This window comes from Plecotus auritus (genome assembly GCF_963455305.1).
Source record: "Plecotus auritus genome assembly, chromosome: 2".
NCBI classification, from domain to species: domain Eukaryota; kingdom Metazoa; phylum Chordata; class Mammalia; order Chiroptera; family Vespertilionidae; genus Plecotus; species Plecotus auritus.
The window spans coordinates 168,369,648-168,383,264 of record NC_137771.1 but is presented as its reverse complement, the minus strand read 5'-3'; the positions used below and the strand labels follow the sequence as shown (position 1 = coordinate 168,383,264).

Genomic DNA, 13,617 nt, shown 5'->3' with positions numbered 1-13,617 from the left:
CCACCCACAATCGGGGTGGGGGGACCAATTGGGGACTGGGCCAGCAGGGGGGAGGGGCCGCGGATGGCTGGCTAGCCGCCCCAACCTTGATCGTGGTGGGGGGTACCAATTGGGGCCCCAATCAGCCCTGTTGGCTGCCGCAGTGCATGTCATAGCAACCAGTTGTTCTGGTCGTTCCAATTGCTTGGCTTTTATACAGTATATATAGACTAGAGGCCTGATGCATGAAAATTCATGCAAGAGTAGGCCTTCCTTCCCCTGCTGCCGGCACCGGCTTCCCTCCAGCACCTGGGACCCGGGCTTTGCTCCAGCTGCTGCCACTGCCAGGTACCCGGGACCTGGGCTGCTTCCCTCTGGCCACCTCCACCAGGCACCCGGGACCCGGCCTTCACTCCAGCTCAGCTTTGTCTGGAAGGACGTCCGGAATGACACCTGGATGTTCAGTCTAATTAGCATATTACCCTTTTATTATTATAGATTAGAGGCCCGGTGCACAGATTCATGCACCGGTGGGGTCCCTTGACTTGGCCTGCGGACATCCCCCAAGGGGTCCCAGATTGCGAGAGGGCTCAGGTCAGGCCAAGGGACCTCACTGGTGCACAATTAGGGCTGAGGAGGGACCATGAGAGGGCTCCAGGGCATGTCCAGCTCATCTCACCCAGTCCTGATTGGCCGGACCACAGTAGTAAGCTAACCTACTGGTTGGAGCATCTGCCCCCTAGTGGTCAGTGCACGTCATAGCGACTGGTCGAACAGTCGAATGGTCAGACACTTAGCATATTAGGCTTTTATTATATAGAATTTTCACTAGTTTTTGGTGTATCTCTTTTTTTTTTTTCACTTTATAAATATTAGCAATCACTTATATATAGTTACTTTGTTTTCTTATACAAGGGATAATATATACTGTACATTATTTTATATTTTTTTCCTTAACAATATATCTTGCAAATCACTTCATGGAGATTTTTTAAAAACACTTTGTGTGTTTTATTTTATTAAGTTTATTGGGGTGACATTGGTCAATAGGATTATATAGCTTTCTGTGATACATGATCTCTATATTGCATTATGTACCAATCACCCAAGGTCAAACCATCTTCCATCACCATATATTTGGCCCCAATTACTTCCCCCACCTCCACCACCTTTCCTCTGTTAACCACCATACTGGTGTCTGTGTCAGTGAGTTTCAGTTATATATTCCACATATGAGTGAAATCATATAGTTCTTAGCTTTTACTGACTGACTTATTTTGCTAAGCATAATATTCTCAAGGTCCATCCATGTTTCTTATGGCTGAGTAGTTTTCCATAGTATACAGTATATGCACCATGTCTTCTTTATCCAATCCTCTATTGAAGGACACTTTGGTTGTCTCTATATCTTGGCCACCATGAATAATGCTGCAATGAACATATATTTGGAGTGCATGTATCTTTGCAAATAAATGTTTTCAAGTTTACATGGGAAGGGATTAGATACCCAAGAGAGAGATTTCTGGGTCATATGATAATTCTGGCCTTAATTTTTTGAGGAACCGCTAGAGATTTTTTTTATTCTTTTTTTAAAAATAAGTTTTTATTGATTTTTAGAGAAAGGAAGGGAGAGGAATAGAGAGATAAAAACATCAATGAGAGAGAAATATCATTGATTGGCTGCCTTCTGCATATCCCTTACTGGGGATTGAGCCCTCAACCTAGGCATGTGCCCTGGGACGGGGAATTGAACCAGTGACCTCTTATTTCCTGGCTCCATACTCAATCACTAAGCCATGCCGGCTGGGCTCTTTATTTCTATCTGTTTAACTCCATTTTGTGTGTGAGGATATACCAATGCTTTGTTTCCAATATTTTATTATGGTAAATGATGCTGCAGTTAAAAAAACTTTGATGTACACATAGTTTAGTTTTAATAGAGGTGTACCTTTAGGAAAGACTCCCGGAGTGCAATTGCTGGGCAAAGTGTCAAGGCAGATGTGATTTTGGTTTTGTCAAATTTCCTTCTATAGAGTTTGTATCATTTCCCAATTTTACCAGTGCTATATGAGAGTGGTTATTTTTTATAACCTCATAAATAGAATATATTATATTGTCAAGCTTTTGTATTTTGAGTGGATTTAATTTATATTTTTTATTATGAATAAATTGAACATTGAACATTTTTTCTATATTTGAGGACAATACACTTTTTCCCCCCCATGAATTATCTATGACTTTTTCTCACTTTCTATTGTGTTTTTGGTCTTTTTCTTAAATTTTAAAAGTTCTTTTATATTTTAGGGAGAGTAATACTTTGTAAAATAAATTAAAAGTATTTTTCACCTAGTTTTTCACTTGGCTTTTGACTTTGTTTATTGTGTATTTTGTGTAGAATTTTTAAAAAATGTAGTTGAATTTATGAACTTTATTCAGAAATGTTTTTCTTACTCTTTTATCTTTTTTTTCATAATGTCTATCTGTAGTTACAGCTTCATTTATTAAAAGATTCATTTATACACAATGACAAATGTTTTCTACAGCTTTTATCTTTTAACTTTTTCCTTCAAATTTTAACTTATATACTAATTTGCTTTTGTATCTAAATATCTCTCTAATTTCCATTTGTTGTTGGGTATGTTTTTGTTTCATTTGTTGATCTGACAACAGACCAATTTTACCAATTTGTACACTAGTAAATTTTTAACTAAAATTTAATTAAAAGCATTTATTGTATGTTTTATCTAGTAGAGCTAGTTTTCTTCATTGCTGTCCTTTTTCATAGGTATTCTTGCTTGCTTACCTTTTAATATAATACCACTTAAAATTGGTGTTTTCATTGGTATTATTAAATTTATGTATTAACATGGAGAAAAACTAACATCATATTTTTAAAAAGTTGATTGGTCTCAATAAAAATGGATGTTTCTCCATATCTTTAAGTCTGTGTTTGGACTTTTAAGAGTGTTCTGAAATTTTTCTCAGAGAATTTGATAATTAATAAAAAATAGCTTTGTTGCACTGCAATTCACATAGCATGCCACTTAAAGTGTACAAGTCAATGATTTTTAGTATATTTAGAGTTTTGTAATCATTACCAATATCTAATTTCAGAATATTTTCATCACCCCAGAAAGAAACCTGTACCTATGAGTAATCACTCCCCATTTTCCTCTAACCTCCTCAGTCTCCTCTAGTCCTGAGAAAGCACTAATACACTAATGTGCTTTCTGTTTCTATATACTTTCCTGTTCTGAAAATTTCATATAAATGGAATCATATCATATGTAATTTTTGTAACTGGTTTCTTTCACTTAGCATAATGTTTCACAGTTCATTCATGTTATAGTATGTATCAATTCTAAGTCCTTTATATTGCAGAATAATATTCTATTGTGTGGATATACTAAATCTTTATCCACTCATCAATTGATGGACATTTGGAATGTTTTCACTGGAGAAAATATTTCCAAATCATTAAGAGACTTGTACCCAGAATATATATAAAGAACTCAATAATAAAAAAATAACTAATTTAAAAATGGACAAAGGATCTGAATAGATATTTTTCTAAAGATGATATCCAAATGGTCAATCCTCCTATATAATAAAGAGCTAATATGCTAATTAGACAAAATAGCTGAACGACCTTCCAGATGGAGCGGGGCTGTGAGGGCTGGTTGAGGCTGCAAGGGACTGTGAGGGCTGAGCCCCTTGCACGAATTTCATGCATCAGGCCTCTAGTAAATACATAAAAAGATGCTCAACATCATTAGGCATTGGGGAAATAAATGCAAACCCAAACTATAATGAGGCAGTCTTTGCACCCATGAGGATATATTTTAAAAGACAGATTAAAACAAGTATTGGAGATGAGAAACCAAGATGGCGGCATAGGTAAGCACCTAAACTGCTGCCTCGCACAACAATTTCAAAACTACAACTAAAAGACAGAACGGACACCATCCAGAAACACAGGAAAGCTGGCTGAGTGAAAATTCTACAACTAGAAGGAAAGAGAAAAGCTCACAGAGAATTGGAGGTACAGCAAAGGGTCTTTGTGTGCGCAGAGAGGAAGGGCGGCTGAGAGCCTGGCTGACTTTCTCTGGCGGAAGGGGGAAGGAAGCCCCCTACCGCACGGAACCCCAGTTCTGACTGCACTGAACCCCAGTTCCAGGCAAGCCCCTGGGGACCCACGCTCTTAGGGGGGGAATCTGGACTCTCGGGCGGAGACTCGGGAGCCGGGGAAGGCAGAGGTCTGAAGGCGCGCGCGTGCCAGTGCGCACAAAGGCTGCGGAGGTTGCCACAGGCTTTCCCTAGTGGAAGGGAGTCACAAGCTCCTGACTGCACTGAGCCCCAGTTCTGACTGCACTGAACCCCAGTTCCAGGTGAGCCCCTGGGGACCCACGCTCTTGTGGGGGGAATCTGGACTCTCGGGCGGAGACTCGGGAGCCGGGGAAGGCAGAGGTCTGAAGGCGTGCAAGGGCAAGGCTGACAGGAAGCCAAGACTGTCTGCTCCGCCCTGAGACTCCACCCCATCCAAGCTGAGCACAGAGGCTATTGCAATTTGGCAAGTCTAATCCTATAAGGCTGTCTCCAGCACTGAACTTCTCCCAGCGTAGACACAGCTGATCCTTACAGCCAAATGGCCTGGAGGTCAATTCCTCCCAGTGATACCAATAACACTCAAGACTTAACTACAACAAGGCTGTACATACAGTCCACAAAGGGGTGCACCAACAGTGTCCACCTCAGGTTAACTGGGGAGGCCGATCCACTGGGCCATATAGGAAACCTAGCACACAAATCTACCCTACCAACTCAGGGAAGCAGTGAACATGCGGCGTCAAAGAAACAGATCACAAACAAAAGAAATGGAGGAAAACAAACGACTGGATATAGAATTCAAAACCACGGTTATAAGACTTTTCAAGAATATCCTAGAAAAGGCCGATAAATATAACGAGACCCTCGAAGATATGAAAAAGGACCAACTAGAAATTAAACATACACTGACTGAAATAAAAAATATTATACAGAGACCCAACAACAGACTAGAGGAACACAAGAATCAAGTCAAAGAATTGAAATACAAAGAAGCAAAAAACACTCAACCGAAAAAGCAAAAAGCAAAAAAAAAAAAATCCAAAAAGTTGAAGATAGTGTAAGAAGACTCTGGGACAACTTCAAGCGTACCAACATCAGAATTATGGGGGTGCCAGAAGAAGAGAGAGAGCAAGATACTGAAAACCTATTTGAAGAAATAATGACCGAAAACTTCCCCCACCCGGTGAAAGAAATAGACTTACAAGTCCAGGAAGAGCACAGAACCCCAAACAAAGGAACCCAAAGAGGACCACACCAAGACACATCATAATTAAAATGCCAAGAGCAAAAGACAAAGAGAGAATATTAAAAGCAGCAAGAGAAAAACAGTTAGTTACCTACAAGGGAGCACCCATATGACTGTCAGCTGATTTCTCAACAGAAACTATGCAGGCCAGATGGGAGTGGCAAGAAATGTTCAATGTGATGAATAGCAAGAACCTACAACCAAGATTACTCTACCCAGCAAAGCTATCATTCAGAATTGAAGGGCAGATAAAGAGCTTCACAGATAAGAAAAAGCTAAAGGAGTTCATCACCACCAAACCAGTATTATATGAAATGCTGAAAGGTATTCTTAAAGAAGAGGAAGAAGAAAAAAGTAAAGATAAAAATTATGAACAACAAATACATATCTATCAACAAGTGAACCTAAAAATCAAATGAATTAAAAACCTGAGGAACAGAATAATCTGGTGAATATAATAGAATCAGGGGCATAGAAAGGGAGTGGACTGATAATTCTCAGGGGGAAAGGGGTATGGGGGGTTCAGGAAGAGACTGGACAAAAATCATACACCTATGGATGAGGACAGTGGGGGGAAGGTAAGGGCGGAAGGTGGGGTGGGAACCGGGTGGAGGGGAGCTATGGGGGGGGGGGGGGGAAAGGAGAAACAATTGTAATAATCTGAATAAAGATTTATTAAAAAAAATAAAACAAGTATTGGAGAGAATGTGCAGAAATAGGAGTCCTTGTACTTTGCTGATAGAAATGTAAAATTATGCAGCTGCTTTTAAGGAGTTTGGAAACTCCTTAAAATGTTAAAAATGAAGTTACCATATGGTCCAGCAATTCTACTCACACAGAAATACCCAAAAGAGTGCAAACATATGTCCATACAAAAACTTGTACATGATTGTTCACAGCAGCAATATCACAATAGCCAAAAACAGTGAAAACCTTGTAGGATTTCAATACACATTTATTGAAGCTTATTTTGTTGCCTAGCATATGGTCTATCCTGGAGAATGTTCAATGTGAGCTTGAGAAGAATATGCATTCTGCTGTTGTTAGATGGAGTTCTACAGTTGTCTCTTAGGTGTAGTTGATGTAGAGTATTGTTTTAGTCTTCTATTTCCTGTTGATCTTCTGCTTAGTTCTATCTGTTGTTGAAAGTGGTGGTACTTAAGTCTTAAACTATTATTTTTTAATTGTTTCTTTCTCTCTTTATTTCTGTCAAGTTTTGTTCATGTATTCCAGGGCCCTGGATATATTTACAGTTGTTATGTCTACTTGATGGGTTGAATCTTTTAGCATTATAAAATGTTCCTCTTATTTCTGTTAACATTTCTTTTATATATATAATTGATTTTTTACAGAGAGGAGGGGAGAGGGATAGAGAGTTAGAAACATCGATGAGAGAGAAACATCAATCAGTTTTGCCCGCAACCAAGGTACATGCCCTTGACTGGAATCAAACCTGGGATCCTTCAGTCCACAGGCCGACGCTCTATCCACTGAGCCAAACCGGTTAGGGCTGTTAACATTTCTTAAGTCTGTTTTCTCTGATATTAGTATAGCCACTCCAGCTTTGTTATGGTTTCCATGATATTTTTTTTCCTTTTACGTTTTACCTATTTATATTTTTTAATCTGTAAAGTGTCTCCTTTAGACACTGTGTAGTTGGATTCTGTTGTTTTTTAATCTAGTCTGTGAATTTCAGCCTCTAATAGATTATTTAACCCATTCAATTTTAATGTTATTATTTATATAGTTGGATTTACACCTTACATATTTTATTTGTCTTTTTATTTTTTATATATCTCATGTCTTTTCCCTCCTATACTTTTTATGGATTTATTTTGTATGAATATTTTCTAGTATAACATTTTGATTTGTTTAATTTTTCTCTATATATTTTGGAGTTACTTTACCAGTATTTACTCTAGGGGTTACCATACACAGCATAAAATTACTCTGACTTAATTCCAGTGAGATATAGAAACATTATTCTTGTAAATCTCTATTCCTTTGTTTGTGTTATTACTATTATACATGTTACATCTGTATGTATTACAAAATCAACAGTCCACTGTTATAATTATTATTTTATATAATTTTATGTTTTTAAAGAAGCTGAGAGATGAAAAGAAAGCAAGTATATATGTACAGAGTTTATTGCATTAATATTCCTAAGATTTGTGTTTTTCTTTATTTGTTTCTATGGATTTTAGTTACTATCTCTTGTCATTTCCAGTACAGTTTTGCTCCCATTTGCCTTCGTAGGGCTTGTATTTTGTTTTAAAAAATACCATTGCTTTTTAAATCAGTTGAGAGAAGAAAGGAGGGGCAATATGTACTAATATCGTCTTTATAAGTACCCACAAAATTACCTTTATTGGCACTCTTTGTTTTTTATGTGGAATTAAAATATTGTTTGGGTCATTTTGTTTCACCCCAAAGAGCTTTCTTTAGTATTTCTTATAAGGTAAATCTGCTAGCAACAGATTTTCTTAGTTTTTCTTTATCTGGGAATGTCTTTATTATGCCTTTATTTTAGTAGGATAATTTTCCTTTATATAAGACTAGAGGCCCAGTGCATGAAAATTCATGCACTGGAGGGGGGGTCCCTCGGCCCGGCCTCCCTCCTCTCACAGTCTGGGAGCCCTCAGGGGCAGGAGGCAACCTGGCATTCAGGGGAAGGCGACGCCCCTATCACACCTCTGCTGCTGCCACTGCCGGCAGTGCAAGCCTTGGCCGGCCCTGGTTACCTGAGCCTCAGGCAGCCCTAGGCGGCTGGGTAGCCGCCATCCGAGGCTTGCCTGTGCCTTGGGCCGGCCCCAGGCGGCTGGGCAGCCACCATCCGAGGCTTGCCTACACCTTGGGCATCGGCTGGGCAGCCACCATCCGAGGCTTGCCTGCACCTTGGGCCGGCCCTGGGCGGCTGGGGGGCTGAGGGGACTGGAGGACTTCAGAGGCAGGTGCACAGCAAGGCCCCGACGGGACTGAGGGGACTGGGCGCTACCATCTTGTGGCTTTGAGTGCCGCCATCTTTGAGGATGGGGCAGTTAATTAGCATGTTCCCTCCTTATTGGCTGTGGGCACTGCCATCTTTGAGGGCGGGGCAGCTAATTAGCATAGTCCCTCCTTATTGGCTGTGGGCACTCCATCTTTGAGCGAGGGGCAGTCAATTAGCATTATCTTCTCCTTATTGGCTGTGGGCGCCACTATCTTTGTGATGGCATGAGGGTCAATTAGCATATTCCCTCTTTATTAGATAGGATTCTTGGTTGACAGTTGTTTTTTTTCTTTCAGCAGTTGAATATGTTATTTCACTGCATTCTGGCCCCATTGTTTTTGATGAGAAGTCAGTTCTTTTATTGGATTTCCTTTGTATATAATGAGTTGTTTTTCTTTTGTTGCTTTCAAGATTTTCTCTTTGTGGTTTCTTACATTTTGACTATGATGCATCTGGGTGTGGATCTTTTTGTGTTTACCCTACTTGGAGTTCACTTAATCTCTAAGATATGGAATTAACATCAAGTTTGGGAAATTTTTAGCCGTATTTTCTTCAGACTTTTTTTGGTTCCTTTCTATTTTCTTCTGGTACTTTCATTATGCATGTGTCACTGCGCTTAATGCTTCCCACATTTCTCTTAGGCTTTGTTCATTTTTCCTCCCTTTTTCTTTCCTTTCAGATTGCATAATCTCTATTGATCTATTTTCGTATTTGCTAATTTTGACAGCTTTCATCTGTTGTTGAGCTTCATAGTAAATTATTTGTACTTTTCAACTCCAGAATTTCTATTTATTTCTTTTTTAAAATCATATATTTCTCTTTACTTATATTCTCTACTTAATAAGATATTGCCATTAGACCTTCCTTTATTTCACTGAGCCTCGTTTTATTTGTTCTTTGACCAAAATTATAATGTCTGCTTTGAAGTCTTTGTTTGATATTTCCAACATCAGGGACCTCTCAAAAGTGTTTCTTTTGCCTGCTTTTTCCCTGTGTTTGGTACATACTTTTCTGTTTCTTTGCATGTCGTGTAGGTTTTCTTTTATTGTTGAATCCAGGACATTTCAGATAATACTAGTATATTGTCGCAAGTGTGGTTATTGATTCCTCCTTCCCTTCACTCCTCTTTTTTATTTTCCCGACTCATTCTTAGACATCATATAAAATACTGAAGGTACTTAACTTTTAGAATAGTGAGATTAAAAGTACCCGTGATTAAAGTTCTTGGATTCTGTAAAATCTAGTTTGTGTGCTTGGTGGTCTCTTCCTTTTCTCTTGGCTGTGAGTTGTTTATGAATAAATGAGGTATTATCACATTTATAGTTTTTATCTTCAAACTAGAGGCCTGGTGCATGAAATTCGTGTACGGGAGTGGGGGTCCCCTCAACCCAGCCTGCACTCTCTCCAATCTGGGACCCCTTGGGGGATGTCCAAGGATTGGGCCTAAACCGGCAGTCGGACATCCCTCTCACAATCTGGGACCTCTGGCTCCTAACTGCTCACCTGCCTGCCTGCCTGATCGTCCCTAACTGCCCCCACTGCCAGCCTGATCACCTCTAACCACCTCTGCCTTCCGGCCTGATCGCCCCTAACTGCCGCCCCCTCTGGCCTGGTCGCCCCTTACTGCCCCCCCCCGCCAGCCTAGTTGCCCCCAACTTCCCCCCCGCTGGCCTTATTGCCCCCAACAGCACCCCTCTGCTGACCAGGTCGGCCCTAACTCCCCCCCTGCTGGCCTGGTTGCCCCTTACTACCTGCCCTGCTGGCCTGTTTGCTCCCAACTGCTCCGCCCGCCAGCCTGGTCACCCCCAATTGCCCCCCCCCCCCCCCGCTGGCCTGGTCACCCATTACTGCCCCCCCTGCAGCCTGGTCACCCTCAAATGCCTCCCTCTGCCAGCCTAGTCATCCCTAACTGCCCCCCCCCTGCTGGCCTTATTGCCCCCAACAGCACCCCTCTGCCGGCCAGGTCGGCCCTAACTGCGCCCCCCCGCTGGCCTGGTTGCCCCTTACCCCCCCTGCCAGCCTGGTCGCTCCCAACTGCCCTCCCGCCAGCCTGGTCACCCCCAACTGCCTCCCCCCGTTGGCCTGGTCGCCCATTACTGCCCCCCCTGCGGCCTGGTCACCCTTTTTTTTTTTTTTTTAAAACATATTTTATTGATATTTTACAGAGAGGAAGGGAGAGGGATAGAGAGTTAGAAACATCGATGAGAGAGAAACATCGATCAGCTGCCTCCTGCACACCTCCCACTGGGGATGTGCCCGCAACCAAGGTACATGCCCTTGACCGGAATCGAACCCGGGACCCTCCAGTCCGCAGGCCGACGCTCTATCCACTGAGCCAAACCGCTTTCGGCTTTGGTCACCCTTAAATGCCCCCCTCTGCCAGCCTGGTTGCCACTAGCTGCCCCCCCGATGACCTGGTTGCCCCCAACTGCCCCCCTGCTAGCCTGGTTGCCTCCAACTGCCCCCTCTGCTGGCCTGGTTGCCCCACACAGCCTGCTGTTCAGTCGTTTGGTTGTCCCTCACTAACCCCCCTGCCAGCCTTGTCGCCCCACGCAGCCTGCCAGCCTGCTGTTTGGTCGTTACTGTTACTGTGATGGCGTCCTGGACAATTTGCATATTCCTCTATTATTAGTATAGATACTCCTTTGATTTTAATATGACATTTATATTTACTTGTTCCTTTTGTAATCAATAGTTTTAGCTAATGATGATGCTTTTTTCCTTCAGGTTACACCTATGTTTGAGGATTGGACTACTATTGATTGGTACCGATTTCTCTGTTTATGGGAGAAGTTGCCAACTTCTATGAAACGGGTGGCAGAGCTAGTGGGAGTTGAAGAAGGGTTCTTGGCTCGCTGTGTGAAGGGAAAAATAGTAGCCAGGACTGAGAGACAACACCGGCAAATGGCCATCCATAAAAGGTAAGTATCAAGGAGCCTGCACTTCCTAGTATTTAATACAGTATTACATATGCAGTAGATGTTCAGTTTATTATAGTCACTTTCATTGTCATTAAAATCAAATTTTTGGCTCCATATAGAAATTTTTTAAAATTTACTGTACTAAATTTTTAATATATTAGTTTCTTCCTTGCTACTTATAGTTTAGAAGCCATTATATATGAATACTTCTTATAATAGAACATTTAATTAATTCCTCCTCTTAAAGAAAATGTGAATCAGGATGCATTAGGAAAGGATGCTCCTGACAGCCATAGAAGTGATTCATTACTACTACAGAAGAGCCAATTAAAGATTCAGCTGAAAAAAAATAAAAGATTCAGTTGGGAAATTGTATAGGCTTTTAGCTTTTTTGAAATATACTACAATTATTTTTTTCTTAAGGCATTAGTCTCTAGTATATTATTTACAACATAGTCAAGTGTAATTTTTGTAAGGATTCATATACCTAGATTGTGGCACTATTGCTTTTCAAATAAAAAATTTTTTTATACTCAAATTCTTTCACTTTATTGAAATACTAGAGGCCTGGTGCATGAAATTCATGCACGGGGGGGTGTCCCCTCAGCCCGGCCTGTGCCCTCTCACAGTTGGGAGCCCTCGGGGGATGTCTGACTGCTGCAGAGGCAGGGAGAGGGTCCCGCCATCACCGCTGCACTGGCCTGCTGACAGCCTGGCTCAGGGCTTTTGGCTGAGTGGCGGTCCCCATGTGGGAGCACACTGAGCAGCAGGGGGCAGCTCCTGCATTGAGCATCTTCCCCTTGGTGGTCAGTGCGCATCATAGCGGCCGGTCATTCCAGAGTTTGGTCAATTTGCATATTACCCTTTTATTATATAGGATGATTATACTAGAGGCCCAATGCAGGAAAATTCATGCACTGGAGAGGGGGTCAATCAGCCCAGCCTGCCCCCTCTCACAGCCCAGGAGCCCTCAGGGGCGGGAGGTGACTGGTGACCGGGGAAGGCAATGCTCCATCACACTTCTGCTGCTGCCACTGCCAGCAGCGCAAGTCTTGGCCGGCCCTGGTTACCTGAGCCTTGGGCGGCCCTGGGCAGCTGGGCAGCTGCTATCCGAGGCTTGCCTTTGACTCAGGCCAGCCCTGGGTGGCTGGGGGGCTGAGGGGACTGGGTGCCGCCATCTTGTGGCTGTGGGCGCTGCCATCTTTGAGGGCGGGGCAGTCAATTAACATATTCCCTCCTTATTGGCTGTGGGTGCTGCCATCTTTGCAATGGTGTGAGGGTCAATTAGCATATTCCCTCTTTATTAGATAGGATAACCATATAACTGTGTATCAAATGTTGTTTTAAATTTTTGTGCCATCACATTTCTTGAAACAAGTCTTATTTTTTGAAATTAGTCAACAGTATTGAACCATAGATGAAATCTTTTTGTTGTGCAGATATTAAATTCTATGCTATAGTACTAATATATGTCAGAACTTACTTTATAAACATTGAGCTCAGTCTTTGCCTGCTAATCCTATATCTTATTAGGAATCTTCTCAGAGTGTAAACCTCTCTTGCCTTTTTGGTTCTTACTTACTTATACCTTTATAGTAGATAAAAGTGATCTCTTATCATATTTCGGTGATTTATTTTCCAGGTTTTTTACCAGTCTTGTGTTATTAGATTTAATCAGTGAAGTTCCCTTAAAAGAAATTGATCGGAAATATGGATGCAATCGTGGGCAGGTTCAATCTTTACAACAGTCAGCTGCTGTTTATGCAGGTCAGTTAAACAAGGACTTCCACATTTATTTAAGACTGAGGTTTGAGGTTAAATTAAGATTACTTCTCACTCCCCCATCCCTCAATTCCATTTTATTGTCAGCTTCTCTAAAAGTGAGGGGATTGTGTCAAGCCATAATTTTGTATAATCCCTAACATCATCAGGACACCTTTGTTTTCTGTTTTTTTTATTTTTTATTTTTCCTGTTACCTGCTAGAAGAAGAAACAGACACAAAGTTTTCAGTGATCTCCCTTTTCTAAGCTAGTTACTGATTAATACTTGCTATTGAGGAGGATGGCAAATGGAAAGGGATTTCTGCACTTCTGACTGTTCTAAATTATTATTTCTTGTCTAAGGAAACAGTAGTCTTATTTAATAAAATTAAACCCACATTCTATAAGCCAGTCAAACAGGAAAGTTAGGGGTCTGATTTTACCAAGTCCTTGGAAAGGAAACCCTGGGCTGCTGGAGAGTGTGCATATTGTGAAGGTATGTGCATATATGAAAGAATACTGAGGGAAAGATGGGGTGGGAGGTAGTAAGGAAGGAGAGACTCACCCTTCAACTTACTGGCAGCAAATGTCTCAGGGTGCCTCTAGGTTTA

At 41.6% G+C, this 13,617-nt stretch overlaps 1 protein-coding gene across 1 annotated transcript in view; it reads left to right on the top strand.

Moving 5' to 3' along the window:
* The window catches only part of POLQ (DNA polymerase theta), a 120,680-nt gene that overhangs the window by 37,311 nt on the left and 69,752 nt on the right, over positions 1 to 13,617 (top strand). The window contains exons 13-14 of the mRNA XM_080658448.1: positions 11,052 to 11,245; positions 12,888 to 13,012. Of these exons, the coding sequence (XP_080514574.1) occupies positions 11,052 to 11,245; positions 12,888 to 13,012 (319 nt within the window). The remainder of the gene's footprint in view (positions 1 to 11,051; positions 11,246 to 12,887; positions 13,013 to 13,617) is intronic.